At 56.3% G+C, this 24,341-nt stretch overlaps 11 protein-coding genes across 11 annotated transcripts; 5 read left to right on the top strand and 6 right to left on the bottom strand.

Annotated features, from left to right (window-relative positions):
* Positions 1–346: 346 nt before the first annotated feature.
* Positions 347–1,230, top strand: PHYSODRAFT_303161 (hypothetical protein; the record flags this gene model as incomplete). The annotated part of the gene is made up of 2 exons (XM_009532881.1): positions 347–782; positions 971–1,230. The coding sequence occupies 2 exons, from the start codon at positions 347–349 to the stop codon at positions 1,228–1,230; spliced, it is 696 nt and encodes a 231-aa protein (XP_009531176.1).
* Positions 1,231–4,869: 3,639 nt separating this feature from the next.
* Positions 4,870–7,481, top strand: PHYSODRAFT_316783 (hypothetical protein; the record flags this gene model as incomplete). Its single annotated transcript, XM_009532882.1, has 4 exons — positions 4,870–5,091; positions 5,140–6,591; positions 6,871–7,219; positions 7,300–7,481. 4 exons carry the CDS (start codon positions 4,870–4,872, stop codon positions 7,479–7,481), a joined length of 2,205 nt encoding a protein of 734 aa, XP_009531177.1.
* A 79-nt stretch (positions 7,482–7,560) lies between these two features.
* PHYSODRAFT_355014 (hypothetical protein) lies at positions 7,561–8,206 on the bottom strand. Its single transcript, XM_009532883.1, has one exon. The coding sequence runs from the start codon at positions 8,192–8,194 to the stop codon at positions 7,886–7,888; it is 309 nt and encodes a 102-aa protein (XP_009531178.1). The 5' UTR covers positions 8,195–8,206; the 3' UTR covers positions 7,561–7,885.
* Positions 8,207–8,308: 102 nt separating this feature from the next.
* On the top strand, positions 8,309–9,863 carry PHYSODRAFT_347058 (hypothetical protein; the record flags this gene model as incomplete). Its single annotated transcript, XM_009532884.1, has 6 exons — positions 8,309–8,317; positions 9,053–9,094; positions 9,166–9,264; positions 9,334–9,411; positions 9,487–9,526; positions 9,617–9,863. 6 exons carry the CDS (start codon positions 8,309–8,311, stop codon positions 9,808–9,810), a joined length of 462 nt encoding a protein of 153 aa, XP_009531179.1. The 3' UTR covers positions 9,811–9,863.
* Positions 9,864–9,980: 117 nt separating this feature from the next.
* Positions 9,981–10,756, bottom strand: PHYSODRAFT_355015 (hypothetical protein). The gene is made up of 2 exons (XM_009532885.1): positions 10,618–10,756; positions 9,981–10,542 (listed from the first exon to the last, which is right to left on the bottom strand). The coding sequence occupies exons 1-2, from the start codon at positions 10,640–10,642 to the stop codon at positions 10,079–10,081; spliced, it is 489 nt and encodes a 162-aa protein (XP_009531180.1). The 5' UTR covers positions 10,643–10,756; the 3' UTR covers positions 9,981–10,078.
* A 456-nt stretch (positions 10,757–11,212) lies between these two features.
* Positions 11,213–13,673, top strand: PHYSODRAFT_335489 (hypothetical protein; the record flags this gene model as incomplete). The annotated part of the gene is made up of 4 exons (XM_009532886.1): positions 11,213–11,745; positions 11,812–11,946; positions 12,023–12,148; positions 12,218–13,673. 4 exons carry the CDS (start codon positions 11,213–11,215, stop codon positions 13,671–13,673), a joined length of 2,250 nt encoding a protein of 749 aa, XP_009531181.1.
* Positions 13,674–13,728: 55 nt separating this feature from the next.
* PHYSODRAFT_514536 (hypothetical protein) lies at positions 13,729–14,370 on the bottom strand (the record flags this gene model as incomplete). Its single annotated transcript, XM_009532887.1, has 1 exon — positions 13,729–14,370. One exon carries the CDS (start codon positions 14,368–14,370, stop codon positions 13,729–13,731), a length of 642 nt encoding a protein of 213 aa, XP_009531182.1.
* A 153-nt stretch (positions 14,371–14,523) lies between these two features.
* On the bottom strand, positions 14,524–15,642 carry PHYSODRAFT_510805 (hypothetical protein; the record flags this gene model as incomplete). The annotated part of the gene is made up of 3 exons (XM_009532888.1): positions 14,524–14,601; positions 14,662–15,090; positions 15,139–15,642. 3 exons carry the CDS (start codon positions 15,640–15,642, stop codon positions 14,524–14,526), a joined length of 1,011 nt encoding a protein of 336 aa, XP_009531183.1.
* Positions 15,643–18,002: 2,360 nt separating this feature from the next.
* PHYSODRAFT_316790 (hypothetical protein) lies at positions 18,003–18,404 on the top strand (the record flags this gene model as incomplete). Its single annotated transcript, XM_009532889.1, has 1 exon — positions 18,003–18,404. The coding sequence occupies one exon, from the start codon at positions 18,003–18,005 to the stop codon at positions 18,402–18,404; it is 402 nt and encodes a 133-aa protein (XP_009531184.1).
* Positions 18,405–18,734: 330 nt separating this feature from the next.
* Positions 18,735–19,525, bottom strand: PHYSODRAFT_355016 (hypothetical protein). The gene is made up of 3 exons (XM_009532890.1): positions 19,403–19,525; positions 19,197–19,242; positions 18,735–19,043 (listed from the first exon to the last, which is right to left on the bottom strand). The coding sequence occupies exons 1-3, from the start codon at positions 19,446–19,448 to the stop codon at positions 18,800–18,802; spliced, it is 336 nt and encodes a 111-aa protein (XP_009531185.1). The 5' UTR covers positions 19,449–19,525; the 3' UTR covers positions 18,735–18,799.
* Positions 19,526–23,527: 4,002 nt separating this feature from the next.
* Positions 23,528–24,169, bottom strand: PHYSODRAFT_514357 (hypothetical protein; the record flags this gene model as incomplete). The annotated part of the gene is made up of 2 exons (XM_009532891.1): positions 23,528–23,837; positions 23,904–24,169. The coding sequence occupies 2 exons, from the start codon at positions 24,167–24,169 to the stop codon at positions 23,528–23,530; spliced, it is 576 nt and encodes a 191-aa protein (XP_009531186.1).
* Positions 24,170–24,341: the final 172 nt, after the last annotated feature.

The raw sequence follows: 24,341 nt of genomic DNA on the forward strand, positions 1-24,341 counted from the left end.
ACGCGCACATTCCAGATACGGCTTCAAGAGGTGTATCAAGAGCTGCGCGATGCTGGCTTCCCAATGGACGAGATGAATATGTAGCTCAAGTATATCCTGATTGGTATGCCACGCCAGAGGCTCAAGCTTATCGAAGATACCGCGTGCAATACAGCTACGGACAGGCACCTTCGGTTCCGGCACCACGCGAACGCAGCCGTTGGCGCTGCGGGGGCGAGCTACCGGACCACACGCTCGGAGATGAACGAGCTGGTGCAAGGCGACAACACCAGCACGCTGTCGAAGCTATTTCGGGATTCGGCCACGACGCTGCTGGAGAGCTGGGACGCGGCGCCTTTCAGCAAAGATGAGCGTGCGGAGTCCGTGGACCTGTTTTGGCACAGAATGGAGGCTGAGCGTCTGCGGCGTCAGGAGGAGATGGCAGCGCAGAGCGGATAGCCAGGCCCAGCGTGCACCTCCGACAGCTCAAGGCTTGACGGTTCAAGACGCTGACGGTGCTTCAAGTACAAGCGGTGAAGGCTCAAGTGCTACCGATGAAGGCCAAGACGCACCAGAATGCACGGCAGCCGCTCGCTGCACTAACCCTTGTGTCGTTCTCGATAGTGGCCGCGTGCTCAAGACCTGCCAGCTTCATCGAGACCTCGACAGTGCCCGACGGGAGAGTTACGACTCGACTCGACACCCCGCGCTCTGCCGACGATGCCGCAATCCGCGCGCACAAGTCCATGGACGGCTGATCACTCTTTGTGAATATCATCGCGAGGAGGAACGTGAACGATGTCGTAAGCGGCGTCGCGCTAGCGACAACTAGTAGTATTCGCTTCAACATGTAGCCACAACAACTAATTAATCATTTAACATCGCTACCAATTGCCGACTTCTACCTCCAGCAACAACCATGGCAACATCATGGCCGTGGTGACTCGCCTAGGGACTTTCGACGGGTACAAGACTGTCCAAGATTGCTAAGACCGGCTCAACGCACTGACGGAGCACACTCGCGCGGGCACGCTGGTCTCCTTGATTGACGACGAGGTGCGGATCAAGTTAAAGGAGACGCAGGACTTGGTCCGAGAGGGGATGGCCTCCCAAGAAGCGTACGACGGAGCGGCCCTGGTCCGGTCCCAGGTTCTGGACGATCGAGTCCGCATATTGGAGCGGCAGTGCGGCGAGCAGCAGCAGAAAATGAAGAAGCTGGACGAGCGCACACAAATATGCATTTATATCTAAAACGAAATATGATTTAGTGGCTGGTCATACTAATTAATATAAGAATGTACTAGTAGGTCATTCTTGGAAACACCAATATAATGCGTGGTAGAGGGGAAAGAAAAGTTCGTGAAGCAATTTTGCGATTCCTTGCTGACACTTTACGTCCCGTTAGTGGAAGGGTTTATTATATAATACAAAATTCAAGTGTTTTTCGCAGCAATCAGAAACTGGACAAATGTGCGTTACAAATCTAAAATATGGTGTTTCATTTTCAAATTTTAAAAAAGGAGCTGCAGAAATTCTAAACATGGTAAACTACACTATTATTTCGAAGTATCTTCAGGATGGCAGCGAATATGGTACAACTTCCACCTACTTTCAGGCATAATGCATTCAGCTTCGATCCGACATTTTTTTTCAGGCAACAAAATCCAGTCCCAACGCAAGCAGCTTCGGTTCTACATTTTCTTTGCGCATAATGCCCGTCGTGTATTAGTTTTTATCATCATATGAGTTCTTCGGGGTACTTACAGTTAATGGCCGATTGCGGCAAAAATCAAGAATTAGCAATGATGAACAGCATTGGGCAGAACTCAGTAGGACTGGTTTTCGTGGAGCCTGGAATAGCAGTCCATTTTGCTTCAAAAAGCATTTCGTACTACCTCCGACCCCAAAAGTTAGAAAATTTTGTCGGTTTCCTCGCCATCTCCTGGAAAGCCTTGTTTTAAACGGAATAGAGCCTAAAAATAAAGTCATGTGTAATGTAGCCATATGTTAGAAATGGCAGTGTCCTACTGGTCAATTTACAACTGACCCTTAGGAGTGAACGACGTCTACGACTAAGATGCTACCGTAGTTGTGTATATCCCCTTGAAAATACGATTGTCGTGCACATAACTTGGTAAACTGGAATATATGTACACGCAAAAGTTAACTATCAGGGAGATCTCGACAAGCACCCCATAAATTATGTGGCTGGTACCACTCGAAGCTACCACAGCCTTTCCTGCGGATTTTAGGCCAGGCGTGACGTTCAAATCAGAGGGCACCGAAGGCTGACTTGGGTGACGAATTGGTCCATACGGATTTTAGGGGTTAGATCAGCGTTGCTACGCACTTAACCCCAACATTTTTTGTCCTTGATTTCAAAACAAAAATCCGCTCAAGTACGATGTACTTTCCGGGGGGTTGTCCTTAAACCGCAAAAAAGGACCAAAATAGACTTGGCGTTTGTATTGAGTGTAATCACGCCCGGGTAAGTATGAGGTGTCATTTGTAACAAGTACATAGACTGTATGAGAGGTGTAACGTCTGTATCCACATAATGAAATCAAGTCAATGTGCGCTTTTTGTCCTAGAATTAAGGACAAAAACCGAAATGTGATATGTTATATATGACACTTTTCGATCTGCATTTTTACCCTGATGGACAACAGAGGACTGTGTGCAGGGCACCCCCCTTGTAGAACGAATCAAGGGCTTTCTGGTCATAGCAATAATACGGTGTATCTCGCAAAATCAATACCAGCATAAGCCTCTAACGTTTGGTCCTTTTATTTGTCCTTAATCCGGGGCCTGTTGGGGTTAATATCCGATACCGAAACCGTGGTGCATCAAATGAAATTTGAAACACGTTGACTTGGTCTCAGTATCCGCGATGGCCGACCAACCACCTCGCCGACTTGACCGGCGCTCAGTATGGGCTCCGCAAGCTGGGCGTCGCGCCGTCGTAGACTCCATGCTTGAACACTACGTGCTGTGATGAACTCCTCTAGCGCTGAAGAAGCATGAAGAAGCGGCTGAGGGACGCCCAAGTGACGTGAAAGGATAGAGAGCTCAGTAGAGATATTTCGAAGCTTATTAGCCTTACGCCTGAGGTAAGATTGGTAAGTCCTTATGTTACCGCTCACACTTCCGCTGGTTGCGTTGGATAAGTCATACGACATGGAGCTCACTCAGTGTATTGTTCAAGGTCCTCACTCTACAGACCAGAAATGAAATGGGAACGGGGAATCTCCCGTTCAGACAATCGTACGGTAGCGAATTTCCATTGTCCACACTCAGAACCCCGCGGCTTACCGGCGCCCTGGCGGTGGTTTCGAGTCGTTAACTGTAATAGCACCTTGACCACCACAAGCCCGATAAAGCAAGACTGACAGGACAAAGTCCTTCGAGCTTCGAGCGCCACCAGTCAAGGCCACTTCAACCTGTACAAAGACTGCGAGTCCGGTGTTGCATGGCTACATTTCGGTAGTCAGGCGACAAAACATCCTTTTCATCTGACCAATCAGCGCCTCCCCCTACCCTGAATTTCCATCTGCACAGCCAATCAACGCCGGATTACTACCCGCTTAGACGACCGCCGTCCTTCCTGCAGTGCAGCCAACACATCGCCGCAGGTGACCGCCAGCCAGCAGCTGGCAAAAGGCCACCCACGGCCTGCCTTGAGAAACGCTGCGCTGGGCGGGCGGACAGCACCAAGGCGCGGCGGATAGCACCAAACAAGCAGCGCAAATCGCGCCCGGTCACTCCGCTGAGCTGCTCGCTGTCAACGGCCGGTTGACAGGTGCGGGTGCTGTAACGGGCAGGAAGGTTCGCTGGTTCCGCCCGACGTCCGGCTCGCATTGGGAAAATGCGAGGAGAGCCTATACACCAGCGAGACGGCCTCTGTCTCCGCGGTCTCCACTGCAGTGCCGTCCTCGCTCGCTGTTGCATGTTGCGGTCTGAACGCGCCGCCGGCGAAACTGCGCGAATAAGCCCCATCGCCATGCGCTCTCTCGCCCAGCTGACCGCGCCGTGGAAGCCCTCGGTTTCGCACGCCACGGCATTTGCCACCCACGCGCGCCGGCCCTAAATCAGCTATGGCCGCTTCAGTTTTTGGGCTCCGGGCCAGCTGAGCGCCGCCGCGGACTCTACCTACCGCGCGCCACGTACCGCTTCCAGTGGGACCAAGTACGCCGCCGAGAACTCGCCTCGGAGCGAAACCAACCTCAAAATGCAGCCTTCCACCACTCATGCCTTGGCTCGGAACAGCGGGTTACACACAGCATCTGGGTGGTCTCGGCGTGAGCTCCGCGCGAAGGAAGCGCGGCCAGATGGCGCCAAATGAGCCGTGGCCTCGCCCGTATCCGATCCGCGGCCGTGGCCATCGCATCATCGACGGTCTCCGCGCCGCTGGATGCTTCATGCATGCTGAAATTGAAATTTGATCTATTTCTTATCGGCCGGCGCTGGTGAGCAGTGGGCCTCGGCAGCCGCGGCACCGGCACCATTTCCGTCTTATGCGCGACGATCCCATGCGAGACTGCGCGCTCAACGCCCGTGCTGGTCAACGTCACAGCAGCACTCACTTCGCCAACTCAAAAGTATGGCTTCCACCATCGAAGGCGGAATTTCCGGGTTTCTCGCAGGCGCCCGTTGGGGCAGCCGGGCGTTATCGCGCTTTTTCTCGCTTTTTCGGAAATTCTGGCCCCGTCTCCGCACGCAGCAGCCCACGGGCACTCACGGCGGCAGTGGCAGGGTTTCACTTCTCAATTGACTTCGCCGGGCCATAGCTGCGCTCCGTAGAGGCCCTGCACCACTCCGCGGAACAGTGAAGCAAGGAAGCCATCCGCCCAGCCACCCAGCCAGCCATCTAGACAGTCCGAGAGAGGAGAGATGCAGAGCCCGCGCGAGATCTCGTCCGAGCGCCAGGGCGCGCTCACGCCCGCCACGGCCCGCCTGGTGACCAAGCCGGCGGTCGAGCTGCCGGAGAGCGGGGCCACGCCGCGCACGCTGGACCCCGCGGCCGCGCGCCAACCCTGGGCCAACCTCAGCGTGGACACGGCTGTCAACGCGGACGAGGACGGCGCCGCCCACTTGCCATTCGGAGCTGCCGGCGCCGCCGTCGCCTCCTCTACTACTACCACGACTACTAACGCTACGCAGGCCTCTACGACCAGCGCCGCGTCCTCGATGCGCTCCGGATCGGGATCCAGCCAGGTGACGCTACCCGCGGGCCTGCTGCCCGAGCGCTACACGGCCGACCTGACGCACTGGCAGTCGCCCGCCGACCTGCCCGAGCGCCGCCTGATGGTCCAACGCATCATCGCCATGACGCGCAGCAAGCGCGTGGATGCCGGCACCTGCGCCGACGCGCGCACGCCGTCGCTGGCCAAGCGGATCGAGCTGTCGCTGTACTCGCGCGCGGCCTCGTTCCACGAGTACCGGGACCTGAACACACTGCGCCGCCGCCTGCAGTCGCTGGTGTCGCTGAGCTTCCACGAGGCCGCCGTGTCGCGCCGCCGCGCGGCCGCGCTCATGTCGGGCCACGGATCCGTCACTGCGGTGCCCCAGCTGGGCAAGCGCAAGTGCCGCTCCATGACCCCGTTCGGTGTCTCCAGACTGATGATCAAGCGGCCGCGCGCCGAGTGCATCGGCTCCACTTCAACGTGCACGCCGCGCACCACCGCCAGGATGAACGAGGAGGCCGCGTTCTTCATCATGGACGAGGCCATCCTCGGCCTAGTGTTCGCCTTCCTGCCGGGTGTCGAGACCATTCGGTGTATGCAGCTCAACCGCTTCGCGCGCCGCGTGCTGCCCCGCTGTGTGTTCACACTCGAGGTGGAGCTGCGCCAGTTACAGCTCGCCTACACGCTGCACGCCGCGGCGGTGCCGACGCAGCCGTCCGCCACTTTGCTGTGCCAGTTCCCGAACTTGACGAGCCTGACCGTCTTCAACTCGATGAAACCGCTGTGTGACCAGCAAGAGGCCGGACCCGCACTGCACGCCTGGGGCTGCAGCGAGCTGGACATCTCGCACGACAACGCCGGCGAGGAAGTGGTGCAGCAGCTTGCGGAGGGCATCGAGCTCGGCGCCTGCCGACGACTCACCAGTCTCCGCCTCGTGTCGGTGTTCACCAACACGTGCCGCGGCAACGCGCTGCATCTGCTGTGCGCGGCTCTTGTCAAGGGCTCGTGCCCCGACCTGGAGGACCTGCTGCTCGGAGGGAACGGCTTCTCGGACGTGGGCACGGTGGACGTCGCGTGGTTGCTCAAGGTCGGGTCGCTGCCCAAGCTGGCACGCCTGGACATCCGCCGCAACTACATCGGCGAGTCGGGCCTGAAGCGCATCATGGCTGCTCTACGCGCCGGTCGCTGCCAGCAGCTCAAGTACCTATGCATGGGCGGCAACATCATCACGGACAACTGCGTGGCGCCCGTCGTGGAGCTGCTCTCGAGCGCCAAGTGCCCGCAGATGCGCTTCCTCGGCCTCGAGGACAACTTCCTGAGCGCCCGCGGCGTGCAGTGCATCATCCAGGCGGCGGTGGCCGGCGGCATGATGCCCAAGCTGCACCACGTCTCGTGCGACGGGACGCTCGGCAGTGACGACACCCAGAGTGTGCGGGCCGCATGAGGCACCACCATTAGACGAAGTCAAGTCAAGTCCACTGCAACACTAGGCACACCAGGCAACGCACACATCAAAGCTGAAGTTAGAAATTGTTAAATAACCAGTAGAGAATCCCGATGATTTTGTACATACAAACATGAAGTGAATTGACATGAATTTCAAGTTAAGATTGTCCGTTTCGTATCGTAAAAGTTCTGATAAGTGCCAGAATCGACCTCCTTGGTGCCCGAAGCGCCCGCACCTAGCGAAGCCAGCATCCAAGGCCAGGCAGCCGGCGCCATGTCGTACTTCATCCCGCCCGTCAACTACGGCATGATCGAGGAGGACCTGTACCGCTCGGGCCAGCCGAACGAGCTCAACTTCCCCTTCCTGGAGCGGCTCAACCTGCGCACCATTATCTATCTGGCGCTGGAGGAGCCCAACCCGCAGTTCCAGAGCTTCGTGGAGGAGCAGGAGATCCAGCTCGTCTTCCTGGGCGGCAACACGCGCATGGAGAGCCGCCGCAAGTCCTGGGAGCCGCTGTCCGAGGAGACGGTGCTCGCGGCGCTCGACATCATCCTGGACCGGTCCAACTACCCGCTCTACATCACCTGCCACCTCGGCCGCGATCGCACGGGTAAAGGAAGGGATAATAGTGCAGCCTCCTTTTAACAGTGGTGGCTGACAAACTATCACCTTGATGCTCTTCTATTGCAGGCGCGGTGGTGGGTTGCCTTCGCAAGATCCAGGGCTGGCACTTGTCGTCCATCTTCGAGGAGTACCGGCGCTTCGCCGGCAGCAAGGTGCGGCTGCAGAACGAGCAGTTCATCGAACTGTTCGACACGGACCTGGTGACGATCCCCGTGAACCCTCCGTCGTGGCTCAGGAAACACCCGTGAGCCGACAACTACACACAGACACACACTACTAGACTGTTGCAACAGAAAATAACAACAAAAGTCGATCTTGCATATGAAAGACAGTGCTGGGCTTGCATTCAACAGTGCGTCGAGGAGTCACCACTGCATGTACTCGGCCGGCTCTTTCGTCGTCTCGGGAGGAGCAAGTCCTCGCGTTACGCTTGGGAATGACCGGCCCAGCACCTCCAAAGGCAGCAAGCTACCCGACGTCATAGCACATGTGTTGCCAGCCCAGCTCGCAAGGACGTGAAGATTGCTGCGAATGGACACCGACGAGAGCCGAGTTGCTTCTTCTCCTCCTTATTGCTGCCGTCCTCTCTCTTCTTCTTCTTCTTCTTCTTCAACAACTCGCTCTCTTCTCTCTCTTATCACACACAACGGACTTAGCACCGGAAGCCGCCGACCTGCTCCAGCGCGCAGTCGATCTGGTCCTGGTCCTCGAGCTCCAGCATCTTGGGCGTCTGGTCGCCGCTGATGCGCGTGCCGTCCAGCAGGAAGCGCAGCGCGCTGGCGGGCACGCCCTTGCGCTGGGCGTAGGCGGAGAAGATCTTCTCCATCTTCGTGTTGGGCTTCACCTTGAAGAACGTCTCCTCGCCCGACTGGTCCTTCACGCGGATCGTGATGGCCTCGGCCTTCTTCTTGTCGTCGTTGTTGCTGCCGGTGTCCGGGGTGGGGGGCACTTCGTCCGACATGATGTTATTGACTGCAGATACACCAGCAACCAGTGACAGTTAGGATCCCAAACTCACTTGGACTTTGTGGGCGCAAGGTCAACTTCTCCTCTCCCCCTCGGATCGCCGCCGCCAATGGGCAGTGTGGGACCCGGATAGGGCATCGAGATGCAGCCCTTGCAGGCCTGTTACATGCAGCGCCAACGCCATACAGCGGCAGCGAGGAGGCTGACTGGCAGCACCACGCACCTTCTTCCAGTTGCTTGAATTTCAAAGTGAGGGTTTTTGGCCGTGCCGTTTCTTTCCCCAAATTTCCGCCTAGCCAACCGGGGAGCGTACCGCAAACAGCGTGATTGACACAAACAAGATCAAACCCGTTTCCCACAAATAATAGACCCACACGGCTCAAAAAGCGTCGACATAGAGAACTCAAGTCAAATAGTGGAAACGGGTCGGGTTTACCCTATTTGTGGGGGGATTGACCAAGACTCCTAGATATTAGAGAGACCAATGAGAGGCGCGATTTGCCTTCAGAAATGAACTTTTAATGTGGCATAATCAGTTATTTGTGGGTGCCTAAGTTTACGTATTGTACACTTATTCAAGGACTCTCGCGGATCCCAAAATAAGGTGCGCATCACCATATTTTGGGCACTCGGCACTTTGCCCAACAGCGCGCACACGGAGCTATCGGCCGGAGACACTTGGGCCTGCACACAGACGACATGGTACGTAGCGCGCTGCTCATGCGGCGCAGTCGAGAGAGGAAGGGTCCGTGCTGACGGAGGAAGCGTCTACCCGCCGCAGACCCACTCTCGAGCTCTGGATCCGGAGCTATTGCAGCGGCGCTAACGTATCTTGGTTCTTCGATGTCTGTAGCTGCCGCTTTCGCTGCTCAAGACGGCGCAGGGCCACCCCATGGTAAGTCCACACGAGGCTGGGGAGCGGACATTGTATTGTTTAAGAGGCGGCTGATGCTTGTGCTGCTGCAGCTGGTGGAGCTCAAGAATGGCGACACGTACAACGGACACTTGGTCAACTGCGACACCTGGATGAACGTCAACCTGCGCGAGGTTATCTGCACGTCCAAGGTGCGGCGCGCACTGCTCTCAATGTAATTGGCTCTGCTCCTAACACCCCGGGTTTTTATGCTGCTGTAGGACGGTGACCGCTTCTGGAAGATGCCCGAGTGCTACATCCGCGGCAACACCATCAAGTACATTCGCGTGCCCAACGAGGTGGGTACAGATACAAGTGCTAATTGTAGTGGTGGTATCTAATGCGCATTTTGTGTTTGTGTTTGTGCTATTCAGATTCTGGACATGGTGAACGAGGAAGACTTCAGCAAGCGCGGTGGGTGTCTGCTGAGACGATGCAGAGCAATAATGCTCGTTTCATGTCGGTTATGCTCACTCTTATCTATGCGTATGCGATGAATAACAGACCGCCAAGCCAACCGCGGACGTGGTCGTGGAGCTCGTGGCGGCTTCGGTGGCCGAGGAGGTCGCGGAGGCCGGGGCGGACGCGGCGGGCGTGGCGATGGCCCTGGCGGCCGGGGCGGACGTGGTGATGGAGGCCGCGGACGTGGCCGAGGTGGAGGTCGCGGTCGTGGCCGCGGGCGCGGCGGCGACAACTAGCTAGCTAGATAACGAACAACGGAAGTGAGGAGTCAACAGGACAAGTACACTTGAAGACGCACCAGCGATGGTGAAGTTTGCAGCCAGCTTCAAGCAGCTACAGTAGAGGTACCAATCGAAGTCACATGCACTTTTCTCTACTTTGTCAAGTGTATATTCGTTGAAGGAGGCAAATATGTGTTGGTGTTGGAGGCGAGGTGACCTCATAGGGCAGTCCGTCTCTTAAATCGCTGCCTTGTCTTGCTAAAAAAGAACCTGCGTGATCTAATTACTTGGCTTCGGCGCCGCTGGGGCCCTGCGGGTTGTTCTTGATGAGGTAGGCGGCCAACCACTCGATCGGGTTGGGCGGACGCTCCTTGACGAGCGCCGACATGCCCTGCAGCAGGATCGGCACCACGGTCTGGTCCAGGTACGCGCGGATGGGCAGCGCCTGCACCTCGACCTTGTCCTGGACGCTCTCGGCCGCGGGCTCAGCGGCCTTCACCTCGTCTTCGTCGGCCTTGGAGGCGGGCGCCTCCTGCGCCGGCTCGTCCTTGGCGTCGGCCTCGGGCTTGGCCTCCTCCTCCTTGGCGTCGGCCTCGACCTCCTTGCTCTCGGCCGCGGGCTCCTCCGCGTGCTCCTCCTCTGCAGCCGGGGCGGGCTCTGCGACCTCCTCGGCGGGGGCGGGCTCGGCCGCGACAGGCTCCTCCTCGGCGGGCGGCGCCTCCTCCGTCACGACGGGCTCGGCGATTTCTGCATAGACAACAAGAAGAGACGGAGTGTGAGCCACGGGATCTTGTCATTAGCAGCTGATGATGGAGGACGCACCAGTCACGGGGGCGTCATCTTCCATGTTTTCTGTTGACTGTGGGGGCTGCGCGCGGCGAGGGCGAGCGGAAATTGACTTGGCACCTCCTGCTGAAGATCACAAATGCCGCTCCACGTCCGTGTCGACTCCCGACTCGGCGCAGTTGTTTGGGCTAGTGCGGCCAATTGGGCGGTTGGATTGGGTGCCGCAAATAGAGACCAGACCCTGGAAACGACCTGCTCTTGGCGTAACGACCAGGGCTCCAAAACGGCGTGGGATTGGGCAGAAAGTGTACCCCCCCGTCAGTGTACCCCCAGGGGTACGAGACTAAAAGCTGTCCTACCAGCACAAGTACATGTAACGTTACTTAGTACAAGATGGAATGACTCCATTGTTTGCCAACACAAGTCTTCACTACGACGGCATAGGCGCTTTGATGGGGCAATGTAGGATTGATAGAGCACGAAGCGTATCTGCGAATATTTGCCACATTCTACGTCCGTGTTCCATCTTCAAGGTGAACCCATAAGAGCGAACCCATTTCCTCACGCGACGCATCAATATATCGCTGCTGTGTATCACAACGCAATTGACCCGGTAGACACCAAGTCACGCATGTCCTCGTCCTCTTCGTTGCTGTGCACCCGCAACCAGACCGCGTTAACGTCGCAGTGCAATTCTCTGTGCGCTGAAGGCCGCCCGTGCGTCGCGTACGCTGCCGGGGACGAAGCGGAGTGCGTCACCTCGCTCTCCACCTTCGGGGCCTGCACGGCGGACGACTATTGCACCTACGAGTGCTTCGCCAATGGGCCGGACGACTTTGCAGCCAATGGGGCCATCGATTTCAGCACGTACACGTTCCTGATCCCGTTCGGGAGCGACGTGGAGCCAAGTGAGCAGGAGTTGGGCTGGTCTAGTGACCAGGAGGCCGCTGCGGATGCGGAATTGGCGGTGGCGGGCAACCTGACGACGCAGCATCCGTCCAAGTCCAATGACGCACTGCAACACATTGAGCCACTTGACTTTATGACGTCCACTACGGGGGTCGTGCTGGTTGGGGGCTCCAGTGTCTTTGGCGTCCGTGGAAAAGTGGCCCGAGTGCAGCTTCCGGAGAAATTGTTCGCGGCTGATACACAGCTACAGGCAGTGTATGTTAGACTATTTTGCTCTGGTTGAGTGACTAGGTAGATAAGTATTTTCTTGGTGTACTGCAGAACATTGGCGAACCTCGGCTTGGAGCAGATCCTCGTGTCGTCGTTGCCGTCTGGACTGGTTAACCTGACGATCTCCAACTGCCTCATGACGAGTTATCCAGAGGACCTGCAGGCCATGAGTGATCTTGAATTTTTGTAAGACGTTTTCTGAGAAATGCTCGACCGGTTTGCGAGGAAGTTGCTGATTGTGGCGATATTGGTGTTGATGTAGAGATCTGTCCAAGAACTACTACGGATACTTCCCTTCAGATCTGGAACTGCCGAAGCTACAAACGCTCAACTTGTCCGCTAACAGTATCGGGAGTTTCGACGGCACTTTGCCGAGCCTCATCACAATGTACGTGAAATTGTACCATTGCTTCTATGTCTCCTGAGCAACTAACAATCAAACTCCACAAAACTGTAGTGATCTTGCGGGCAACAACCTCACTTCCATCCCATCGACAATTTTCGATATGAAATCACTGCAGCAGCTGGACCTGCGTGGCAACAAATTTGCTGGTGTGGAACTCACTTCGACGCAGTTCAGCTTTCTCCAGGATCTTGACGATTTCGCAGTGGATTCATTTGGTGAGCCGGTCTGCAACACGACCGAGAAGCTTGAAACCAGCTCCAGTACACTCAGCGTGTGTGTATCCGGTATCACCAACTCGACCGAAAACGAGGATTCATCTTCCAACAAAGCGCTCATCGCCGGGATCATGGCTGCAGTCATCGTGCTCTTCGTCATCCTCGCCATCATCTTCATCTTCCGATGTCTTCGTCATCGCGCGGAGCGTTTAAAGCCCGACACCGAGCCAGAGATCATCCATTTGCAGCGCCAGCTCATCAGTCCGACCGAAAATGCTCCATACACGCACGCACTCAGTGCAGAGCGATATTCTGCTCCAGACTCTGATGCTGAAGCAGTTCCAAACCAGCACGCCTTCCCTTACGATGACGAACTCGGTATGTTGCTCCTGAATGTGGACGATCTCGAGTACATCCGCAAGCTGACAAGCGAACATCGAGCTCGAAGTAATCGCGTGACGTTCCTGACGAGATTCCGTGGCTCACGCTTCCTTGTTTGCAAGAGACTACAGCAAGAATCGATCGATGAAGCCTCGGAGACACAACGCTTTGCTCAAGAGGTTCGCCTTGCTGCGACTCTGGATCATCCGCGGATCGTCGCTCTCGTGGGCATCATTTGGAGTCGTATGTACGGCTTGGAGGCGCTCTATGAGTACATGGAGGGAGGGGATCTACGCTCACATCTCGCTAGCGTTGACGGTGCCAGTCACGACTTACGATCGTGGCGTTCACAGAGTGCGTGGAAGTTGCAAGTCGCCTTCGACGTGGCCGAAGCGTTGGCTTATGCGCACGCGTTCTCTCCTCGACTTATACACCGTGACTTGACTTCTCACAGTGTGTTGCTGTCGTCACCGCCAGAACTTCGTGCTCGGCTCGACGAATTCGTGATAGAGCAGCAAGGATTCCCCAGCATGCCGACTATTGGCATATCACTCCGAGAAGAGAGGTGGCTACCTCCTGAGGTGATCACGGGCGCAGCAGACTACAGCCCTGCCGCCGATATGTACGCGTTTGGCGTGATTCTGTCGGAGATCGACACGCACTCGTTGCCCTACGAGAATATTCAGGGCGTGGTGAGCGGCAGGCAGAACATGAGCGAAGTGGAGATCCTCGACCTCGTGGCGTCTGGGAAGTTGCATCCTGTATTCACGCTTGGCTGCCCGACGGGAGTTCGAGAGCTGGCAGAGCGGTGCCTGAGCTACGACGCCTCGGAACGACCCACTGCACTGCAAGCGGTCATTGTTCTACGCACACTGCTATCAGAAGACCGTCGGACCTCATTCACTGTTTAGTTTGAGAACTATTGCGCATGAATTCAGTGTGTATTGCTCATCAATTAACCTCATCTTACTGTGGCGGTGGGAGGAGGTCTCTCGTTTGAACACGCCGCACCGACTCGCCCGTGATGGGGTTCACCCCCTCGCGCGAATTGTGGTACTGCAGGTTCTGAGCTCTCAGCATGGCTCGGTGCTTGATGGCGGCGTCTGCAGCTTGAAGTCGTTCGCTATCTTTGCCGTCGTTGTATTTCAGTGTCACGGGGTTGAACGGTTCGCCGCACTTGTTGCGTCGAGCTTTCGAGCCCGACGCTCGCAGCGCCTCCCACCGACGCTTTTCCTCCGCAGAAGCAGCGTCCATGGCCTCCCAGCGACGCACGTCGCGGTTCACAGCCTCTCGACGACGTCGCTCCTGGTGGATTTTGGTGCGAGTCCGAGCATCTTCGCGAGCTGCACGCTCCTCTCCGGCAGTGTCCGAGTGGAAGCGGTCGGCGTCACTCATAAACCCCTGACTCTGAGGCGTGTACACCAGCATGGCACTACCCGCGGCTGTTGTGTCGACGCGTACGAAGCCTTCCTTGCGAGCACGGAGGCGCTCCTTCTCACGCTGCTCCTTGTCACAAACAGCCTCGCGCTGCTCTCGCGTCCGCGCCGGGATGTTGTTGAACTCGCGGACGGAGGTGGTCGCTGCTGGCGCCTTGCTGTTCGCTGGCATTTCTCCACGTAGGAATGGTATTTAGCTGCCGGAGAGAGAGAGAGAAGACGGCGAGTGCTAAAGGAGAAGTGGAGAAGGTTGACGAGATGATGCAGTGTAGCCATTTATAGAGACTTGGTTACGTTGAAGTTGCTGGAAGATCGCCATAGCCTATCAGAAGAAGGTGAATATGCAGGTCTCCCACTTTTCCACGAGGGGCACGACGCTGTCTTGCCACGTGACTTGGCCAGTCTTTTTGTTCGGCTGCGCTTGAGTGTCTTGCCCTTGTTGCGGTGGAGCTCCAGTACCGACAGCAGGGAACGAGTGCGGCGACACATCCACGCCGTTCACGTGAGTGAGGAAGACCTCGTCGCGACGCATACCAGCCTCGAAGCACGGCGAGCCAGGCAGCGCCTGGACCACGATCCACCCGTCCTGTTGACGCAGCGGCTTGAGTCCGAGCGCGCCGTTCACCTTGGTCACGCTGATGGTCTGCTCGCAGTCGAAGCTGAACCAGAGCCGCACAGTCTGCACGAAGCCTCGCTGCATTTCGTCCGGGTTGAGGTGATACACGCCTTCATACAAAATCTGAGGCCCTTGCTGCGAGATGGCGCTAGGACAAGCCGCAGCAAGCGGCAAAGTGCACGTCTGGATGCTCAGGATGGTAACCGGTCTCCCTGCACGTCGAAAGTTGTTGATGTACTCTCGAGCTCGGTTCGTCGTCACGAGAACGTCTTCGTACTGCGCTGTGGGTCGAAGCGAGATCGACTTCTTCTCCTTGAGCATGACAGGGACCCACGTGCCGATGTGAATGTACGGCTCGTGGTAGGAGCCTTGTTCCTCGCTCGTTTCGTGATGGAAACCTCCATGCGCCGCGTTGCCCAGCGGTGAGATAGGCATACTGGATGCTGGGACTCCGTGCAACGCACTCGCACGACGGATCTCCATAGGCTGGAAGGGCGTAGCGCTGACCCGACGAACGCCGCGGATGGCATGGTCCGTTTGCAGGTTGAGGTCGCTGCGTTGGCGGAATGGACTGCCGAAGATGTCGAGCACCCAGCGCGAGTCGGGCTCCACGAGGCTGTACACCTGGCCCTCGAGCTCCTCTGCGGAGGAGCCGTCCGGGAACGTGTACAACGCGATGTCGTCTGCAGACCCGACGGCGAAGAGCTCTTCCTCGCTGTAGAGCGCACGCGCGAGCCCCATCTTGACGTCGCTCCAGCTCTCGACGCCACGCAGCTCCGCCGGCTCCAGCTCGAAGCACCCGTCGTTCTTGCACACCAACACCCGCATGACGATCGAATAGAGGTTTGTGGGTGGTGCGTGGTGGGGAGACCACCCCCAAGAGACCGTCTCAACTAACTGTTCCGGATAAGCCCCAAGCGCCCTAATGACGCGAGGACGCCAGCGGCGTTTCACGCTTGGCGAATATAGATCATGAAAGCTGAAGAATTATTAATACACGAAGCTAGCATTGCGGAGGTAGAGGGCGGTAGTGGTTTGATGCACACAGACAAATGGCCTGGCCCGATAGGATGTCCGCGTTAAACGAAATGCTGCAACAACACGACCGAAAAAGTATCCAACGAACGCAGTCATCGTCGTGACCGGAGTTCGAGGCCACGTCGAGATGCGAAGCAGCAAACGCTTCGACGTCGAGACCGCACGCCTTGATGTGTGCGCCGCCGATCCGATTTGCAGGTTCAGCTTGAAGACTGAAGCAACGTGGCGATGGCCGCGAGCGAACAACCCAACGCGCCAGCTCTCTGGTCTCTGGTCCATTAGCCGGTCACGCTGTCGTCCACGAGAAGGAGCGCGTGGCAGGCAGTCAACATCGAAAGGTGTGTGTGGAGATCGTCTCGATCTTTGGCTGAGCTTAGCGGCGGACAGCAGGCAATCCGCCTGGCAGTGTCTCGCCGATTACGCGCTAGGGAGACATGCTCTACGCCGGCTGCAGTGTGTGGCAGTTGGAGGCGCAATGGGTTTTGGGGCGTGTGTCCCAGCAGTGAAAGTCGACTGGCGAGCGTCGTCGTGTTCCCAATTGGCAGCAACATGCTGAGGTTTCCTAGCGAAAGGCAAGATGGCACTGCCACGCAGGACTCGACTCGGCCTGCAGCGTCCCGGTGTCGGGTCGCGGGATCAGCTGGCCCAGGTTGAAGTTGTGCCCCTCGAGATGCGCTTCCCTGGGCTCGGCTCAACAGATGATCAGCAGCGGCGGCAACGAGGGCCAAGCGGCGATCACAAAACTAATGGATTTGGTCCCGCCCGCTCAGAACTCGTGCATGCAAGGGGAACCAGCAGCATTGCACGTCCGATGGGCGTTTTCCAACGCGCACGCCAGCCTCGCGCGAAGGTGGCGTCGCTGGCACCGCAGAGGCGACCGAGTCGATCGGCCAGAGGCTGTCTTAGTCTTGCACTGAACTGCGCTCGGCGACGGCATGACAAGTACGACAAGTATTGGTTGCCTTGCTATCGTGCTCATAAATACGCCTCGCCATTTGGCCCCAAGCAACCTGCGTTTTCTTGCAAAAAGCGCTGACATCGTCGGGCGGTGACACCGGGAGGTCACGGCCTGCGTCGACTGAATTGGGGTGCGTACCTGGTAGATTTTCCTAACGCGACGCAACACCTTCGCATGGAGTGCGCTTCTTGCTGCGATCATGCACGCGCAAAAGTTTGACTTGCATTCACTATCCAATTTTAGTCCGTATCAATTCGCACAACGAAATTCCAGCCCGTCAATTGGGTTCGCATCTAGATGGCTGCTTGGCATTTGCTACGAGACAACCAGCCTTATGAAATGCTCAGTTGCAATGGCAATAATCCAGCCTCGCTTGTTTTGCGCAGGTACCACAATCATTGGTGCTCACGCTGCTGCGTCTTCGAATAGAATACACCCGACCGAGAAACGTCCATCAACCCTCCACATCAATCTCGCGTCTATTGTGGTTTATCCCGCTGTGTGGCCGCAGTCTGTTCGCCCCTCGGATCTCCCAGCGAATGCCTCGCTCGCGGCCCTTTTCGGCCTATTTTTGGGAATTGGCTTCTGGAATACAGACAACGACTTACAAAGCCGACATGCTTAATGCCATCCTCCTATATAAAAACAACGATAAATTCCCTCCCGTCAAATCTGTAAAACTGTCATAAAACACACGGTGTGTTGCATAAAGTACACAATAAAGCATATAAAGTACACAAAACCAGATGGTATACAAAGATGAAGTCATTTGATTGAATCTGATTGGTTGGTTTGCTCATGTTAAGCTTTGCTTGACTTCGTCTGCCGGCTTTTTGTGTCTGCCGGCTTTGTAAGTAGTCCGCGCCCTTTTCTCTGCACCATTTTACAAGTCATTCTTTTCGCCGCGGCTATGCACGAAAAATCCCCGTCTGTTCACGCCGAGATGCTCTCTCATCTGCTGCACCCGACTCCAGGCATCCCATCTACACTAAGCCGAGTCGGTCGCGGTAGCCACCGCCGTTAGCAGCACTCTCCCTTCCGCACACATGTCGTCGTTGCACTTTCATTTCAGAATCCGCCGCCTCGAGCTCACTTCTGTAGCGACGCACGTATTAGTCGTTACGCCTCACGGATCCTCCTCGCTGTTTCCGACTTCAGCCTTCCATTCAAGCCCAGCCACCCGATTGTATCCATGATGGAGAACCCGCTGCACTCGTCGACGCTGCCCAAGGCCGGCGGCCTGCGCAAGTCCAGCTCCACACGCAGCCTGGCGTCGCTGGCCGACGTGCAGGCGCTGATCCTGGCGCAGGACGAGGACGAGCAGGCGCAGCAGCGCAGCAAGGCGCTGCAGAAGCCGCCGCGCCACGCCAGCGTGCCCATGTACGCGCAGATCCTGCTGCAGCTGTGGCAGCGCGAGCTGCAGCGCAACGACGTGGGGCTCACGAGCGACTTCTTCTACGACCTCCACGGCACGGAGGAGCAGGGCGCGCAGCTCGTCGGCCGCATGCAGGCGCTCGGCTTCAACATCACGGTGCCGCAGTTCTTGTCCATGCACCGCTGCTCCATCTACTCGGTGCTGCTGGTGGCGTTGTGAGGCGCTGCAAAACAAGACTGCAACCCCCAAGAAGAAGAAGAAGAAGAAGAAGAAGAGGTGTCTATTTTATCGGTCGGCTGGCTAGTCCGACCACGACGTTCCCCACACCCGTTCGCCCGACCTCTCATTGTCACAAGCCTTCAGATGCAAGAGCGCGGCTTCCCGTAGTCCACGAGCTCCGTCCCCCACACCCCGCCAGCGCCGCCCTCCAGCGTCACCCCCAGTAGCATAGCAACGATAATTTATAGCGCGAACGAGCATTCTCCATGCAAAAAGCAAATGCTGCGTCGTCGTGCATCGGCCTCAATCAATACATGTACGATATCCTTTGAATTCCAACTGCCACGACGAGTTTTCTCATATTTATTCACTCCCACCAACTTCCTCTTCTTCACTTAACGTCCGCGGCGGAATTGGCTCTGCACCTTGCTCTTGTGCAGGCGGCCGAGCCGCGTGTTGGCGCGCGACGACTGGCGACGGAAGTCGCTCTCGCCGCCCATCGTGCCCGGATCCACGTACTGCGGCCGCGGGTAGCAGATCTTGTAGTGCAGCGCCACGTCCACCTGGTTGTGGCCCTGGCGCACAGCTTCCTCGATCGCGGTGGGATCCCTCAGCGACCGGTTCTCCTCAAAGCGTCTCCTGCACACCATTGATTCCGGCAAAAGGTTAGATACCTTTTCCACATTTTAACCACCAGAACATTCCTCCGCCGAACGCAAACACTCGCGCAAGTGAATTGAGTGCATTGCGTCGGGCCTGATGCCTCACGACAGAGACTCAAAGCTTCTGTACCTGGCCTCGGCGCGGATCCAATCTTGCTCCACAGCGCCGCCTTCCCCTGCATTGCATTATGGTCGAGCACCAAGAGCGAGCATTGACATGGCAGAGAGAGAATGAGGAGCCGCTCGCTGGGGATGGGACACACAGGAACCGGAATGACGGCCAACTGGCTGGCTGGCTGGTCCCTAATGTGCTGCTGCTTGGTGGAGGCCACGTACATGTCCTCGCCACGCGGAGGATGCGGCGGTAAAGCGATAGCGACATGGCGGCAGGTTACGGCGAGTCTGGCGTGGCGCGCGCGCTGGTCATGGAGCAAGCAGCGCCGCCTCGTTCCAGTGGTGACCGCTCTGGATTGGCTCGAACAATGGGCCGCACGTTAAACGAGTGTCGCACCAACTGGCGCGACCTTCGCGTTACCGGGCGGTGGACCATACTCACTTCAAGTTCAATCTGAGACCCGACGCTAAGAAGTGACCATTTGGGTACAGCATTACATGTGTAGCTTTGCCCCACAGATGCTGGAACGAATGCATGAGATGCATGGCTAGGAAGACCTAAGTGCTGCTGCCCCGCACGCAGCCTGCAGCCTGCTGCTAGAGGCGCAGGCCGTGACCTCCCGGTGTCACTGCCCGACGATGTCAGCGCTTTTTGCAAGAAAACGCAGGTTGCTTGGGGCCAAATGGCGAGGCGTATTTATGAGCACGATAGCAAGGCAACCAATACTTGTCGTACTTGTCATGCCGTCGCCGAGCGCAGTTCAGTGCAAGACTAAGACAGCCTCTGGCCGATCGACTCGGTCGCCTCTGCGGTGCCAGCGACGCCACCTTCGCGCGAGGCTGGCGTGCGCGTTGGAAAACGCCCATCGGACGTGCAATGCTGCTGGTTCCCCTTGCATGCACGAGTTCTGAGCGGGCGGGACCAAATCCATTAGTTTTGTGATCGCCGCTTGGCCCTCGTTGCCGCCGCTGCTGATCATCCGTTGAGCCGAGCCCAGGGAAGCGCATCTCGAGGGGCACAACTTCAACCTGGGCCAGCTGATCCCGCGACCCGACACCGGGACGCTGCAGGCCGAGTCGAGTCCTGCGTGGCAGTGCCATCTTGCCTTTCGCTAGGAAACCTCAGCATGTTGCTGCCAATTGGGAACACGACGACGCTCGCCAGTCGACTTTCACTGCTGGGACACACGCCCCAAAACCCATTGCGCCTCCAACTGCCACACACTGCAGCCGGCGTAGAGCATGTCTCCCTAGCGCGTAATCGGCGAGACACTGCCAGGCGGATTGCCTGCTGTCCGCCGCTAAGCTCAGCCAAAGATCGAGACGATCTCCACACACACCTTTCGATGTTGACTGCCTGCCACGCGCTCCTTCTCGTGGACGACAGCGTGACCGGCTAATGGACCAGAGACCAGAGAGCTGGCGCGTTGGTTGTTCGCTCGCGGCCATCGCCACGTTGCTTCAGTCATCAAGCTGAACCTGCGGCGACACACACATCAAGGCGTGCGGTCTCGACGTCGAAGCGTTTGCTGCTTCGCGTCCCGACGTGGCCTCGAACTCCGGTCACGACGATGACTTGCGTTCGTTGGATACTTTTCGATCGTGTTGTTGCAGCATTTCGTTTAACGCGGCCATGTATGTTACCAGTTTAAGCTTTCCGACCAAACCTTTCCATTATGTTGCCATGACTTAGTCTCCTTTTTCAGCTTCATATTGTTCGCATTGATAGGTATCTGTACCCTGTGCTCTAGCGCGGCGCCTGCTAATCAAAGAACCGAGTCACACCGGGCGTCGGTGGCGGACTGCCACCATCACTGCTGGGTCACTTAGCGTCCAAACTCGCACCACGGCGTCACAGTGTTGCAGGCAGGTGTAGATGTAGGCGTTCTGTTGGACTTGGGTCGATAGGAAGTCCATCATGTGGAGAACTCGGTTTCTGGTGTTAGGCGCCACACAAATTCTCCCCCAGCGACCTTCTCCAAGAGCTCCAAGTTCGCGCATGATATCATCCACGAAGGAAGTGGCCGTAACCTCGTTATCTGGTCGAGTAAGCCACTCTGGATCTGGATTGCCGACAGCAGCGTTCAAGGCTCGGACAAGGGTGCCGTTTATCCCATTCCAGCAAAACAACGGGATCTTCCGTTGTCACCCTCACTTGGCGAAGATAAGAGCATCTCCAGCGGTTGGTCTCAAACACGGTTTTATCCTAAAAGTAACGCTGTTAAGACTTGGCCGAGACTTAAGGCTTCCACCAGAAGGTCCTATTGCAGGTTTTAACTTCACCGGGACCTATAGATTGGCTTTCGAGTCTTAAAATAAGACCACAATCTTAATGCCACCCATACAAAACTGAAGAGTCGCCGTATTTAAAAGATTACACCAAGACTGAATGCAATTTTCACATGCGGGAATGGACTTATAAGACTCGCTTTAGAACTCACCGCTGGAAGTAAGTTGGTCTGCGCGGGTCTCAACTGTAAAATTGTGGTCTCAAAGACCCTGTTACGTCTTAGGATAAGACCCACCGCTGGAGATGCTCTAAGCATCTAATCGTATCAGGACAAGCTTATTCAGGAGCAATAACGGCGTACTTCGTGTGACCATTCAGTTGCAAGCACAGCACTTGGGGGAGGCAATCCTTGAAGGATAGCTGTAGTTAAAGGAAAAACCTTGAAGCCTGCAGATTCGAGCGCATGCGGTAAAGCGCCGTCAAGAGGACTGAACAGTCCATCTGAATTTGAAAGTAAATTCGTTACCTAATTGCAAGTTCACAGAGCCCCCAGCCAGCGTCGCAGTTCCGATCCGCAGCGGCTATTGGTAGAACTGAGCCACATTGGGTGTCGGTAGCATGTCCATGGGGACTGCCGCCGCCGCTGTTCCGCGCTTATTCAGCATCGAAATGCTCACCACGACGCCATAGATGCAGGCGTTATTTTGGACATGGCCAGTGAGAGAGCTCACCATGCGATAAACTTGGTTGCTGGTATTGGGCGCCACACACACTCTCCCCCAGCGACCTCCGTCAAGGCTCCAAGTTCGCGCATGATATCATCCACGAAGGAGGCGGCCGTAACCCCCCCCCCCCGCTCTTCGGTCGAGTAAGCCACAGTGGGTCTGGATTTCCGACACCAGCGTTTGAAGCTCGGACATGGCGGAGCAAGTTGCTTTCATCTCAGTCCAGCAAGATCGCGGGATCATCCTCTGTTACCCTCACTTGGCGAAGATAAGCATCCACCTGTCAGCGTCGTAATAGGACACGCACGCCTATTATACTCAGCAACAATAACAACACACTACATGTGCTTATTCAGTTGTAAACACAGCTACTCACTTGGGGGAGGCAATCCATGAAGGATAGCTGCAGCTCCGGCGTTATCATCAGATCGTGCTTTGGCCGAGCGAGAGAATGGCGTTTGCTATGTTGATGACTTGGGACGTGGGGCTTTTGATGGTTGCTTTTCAACCGTGTAGCTCCACCAAGTATTCCTCGATTTTGATGGCAAGCCATGACGATACGCGTGGAAGCAGCAACTGTAGCGAGGCAATGGAGGGTAAGACGCTGCTCAGTACAGCGCAATGAGTGGAGATGCGTGCAGCAAAGTACGGCCGTGGACGGGTGCTCTTCCACTCCTTGAGGGTCCGTGGCGAGGTAAATTACCTCATATAATTGATTGCTTGATAACTTGATGGCTTGCAGGGTGTGGTCAAGTGAATTTGAGCTAGGAATGTTGTGGTAGACTTGTTTTTTCGTGGTTATTGTTTCTGCTGCAGATGTCGTGGGATGCTGTGCTGTAGACTTTAGAATGGGTTCCTCCAGTCTAGAGAAGGTGAACGAAGTTGGCGCGGCGTACTCGGGTGATATTTATCACCTGTTACTTTAGCACTCTTCGGCTGTTGTGTCTCTCCAGCCCCTGTCCACCTGTCGTTAGCCCTGCTCGGCTGTCGTCTGTTAATAACCTTTGTCAAAGAATATATTATGATATTGCGAGGGGTACATGCGCGACTCGAAGTTTACCTCCGTGAGGGACTCTACTAATAGCCGAGAGCCTGATCGTGGTTCGTTCGGATGCGCAAGGACAGTGGGTTAGTCCAGAGCTTACAGTATCGTGGTGGCGCTGTATTCTTGGGCTGCAGCTCTCTAAATGACTTCCGGTTGCTTGTAGCTGACTTAATTTGGTGTATCTTGTTCGCTCTCAGTCCCAGCTATCGGCATGATGTTCGATTGCGACCCTCAAGCGTTAGTACGAGATGTTTGCCCTGCCGATTGCGTATTTGCACTCGCCACTAACCTGATGACTGCTAGGTGCTTGCCTTGCAGTCAAAGAGCACTCGCAACAGGTTTTCAGATCAACAGGTTCTCAAACTTGAAAACCTGTTGAAAACTAACAGTTGAACAGGGTCGCCAACAGGTAAGTAGGGGCTGTGAGCTAGCAACAGCCTAGTAGTGGTAGAACAACAGGAATTAATTATTTTCCGGCGTACTCGAGGATGCTGGTCCTTAAAGATGTGTGCAGGCTTGATACACAATGCGAACAGCATTGTGAACGTGGCGCAGGTGTGGGCTAGTCGAGGGTACAAGTTGTAGTGCGGGAGGTTTGCTACAGATCCCGGACACGCCACGATTCGACTGAGCTGGCAGCGTATCGGATCAACAGGACTGCAACACGCAGGTACAATTTGATTAGTAGCTTGAATCAACGCATTTGAACCGACAGATTCGTACCAGAAAGCTGGAAAGGAGCAGCACACACTTAGCGCCAGGTGGAACGTCGAGAATAGGATCGAAACAAGCATCAGACCAGCGATGCCCTCATGCAAGCACGAGTCTACCATCGTCCCGTACGCGAAGGTACTGGACGCGCGTGAGAACGTGCACACGCAGTCGAGCAGCAGCAGCAGGGCTGCTAGTAACTGAGGAATGGCAGTAAGCAGGTACTTGAGCGACAATTCGTGGTACACCTCGCGGTTCTGGAGCTGTGGAAGCAGCATGCATATTGTGATGAATGGGTCATACACAGCAACACAGAGCCAAACGTACGTCGGTAGCATGATACCATTGACACAAGCCGAAGCCTCCCAGCCGGAAACACGATAATCCTTCGAGTGAGACCTTCAGCTGCGCAAAATGTACAAGCATGTCAGTAGAATTTTACGAGAGCAC

Source organism: Phytophthora sojae (genome assembly GCF_000149755.1).
Source record: "Phytophthora sojae unplaced genomic scaffold PHYSOscaffold_6, whole genome shotgun sequence".
In the NCBI taxonomy this organism is placed as follows: Eukaryota; Oomycota; class Peronosporomycetes; order Peronosporales; family Peronosporaceae; genus Phytophthora; species Phytophthora sojae.

Coding starts and splice junctions, on each gene's coding strand:
- PHYSODRAFT_355016 (XM_009532890.1), bottom strand. CDS start 19,448: ATGTCGCTATCGCTTTACCGCCGCATCCTCCGCGTGGCGAGGACAT. Junction 19,243..19,402: donor CCTCCGCGTGGCGAGGACAT/GTACGTGGCCTC, acceptor AATGCAATGCAG/GGGAAGGCGGCGCTGTGGAG. Junction 19,044..19,196: donor TGGATCCGCGCCGAGGCCAG/GTACAGAAGCTT, acceptor AATGGTGTGCAG/GAGACGCTTTGAGGAGAACC.
- PHYSODRAFT_355015 (XM_009532885.1), bottom strand. CDS start 10,642: ATGGAAGATGACGCCCCCGTGACTG. Junction 10,543..10,617: donor AGATGACGCCCCCGTGACTG/GTGCGTCCTCCA, acceptor TTGTCTATGCAG/AAATCGCCGAGCCCGTCGTG.
- PHYSODRAFT_355014 (XM_009532883.1), bottom strand. CDS start 8,194: ATGTCGGACGAAGTGCCCCCCACCCCGGACACCGGCAGCAACAACGAC.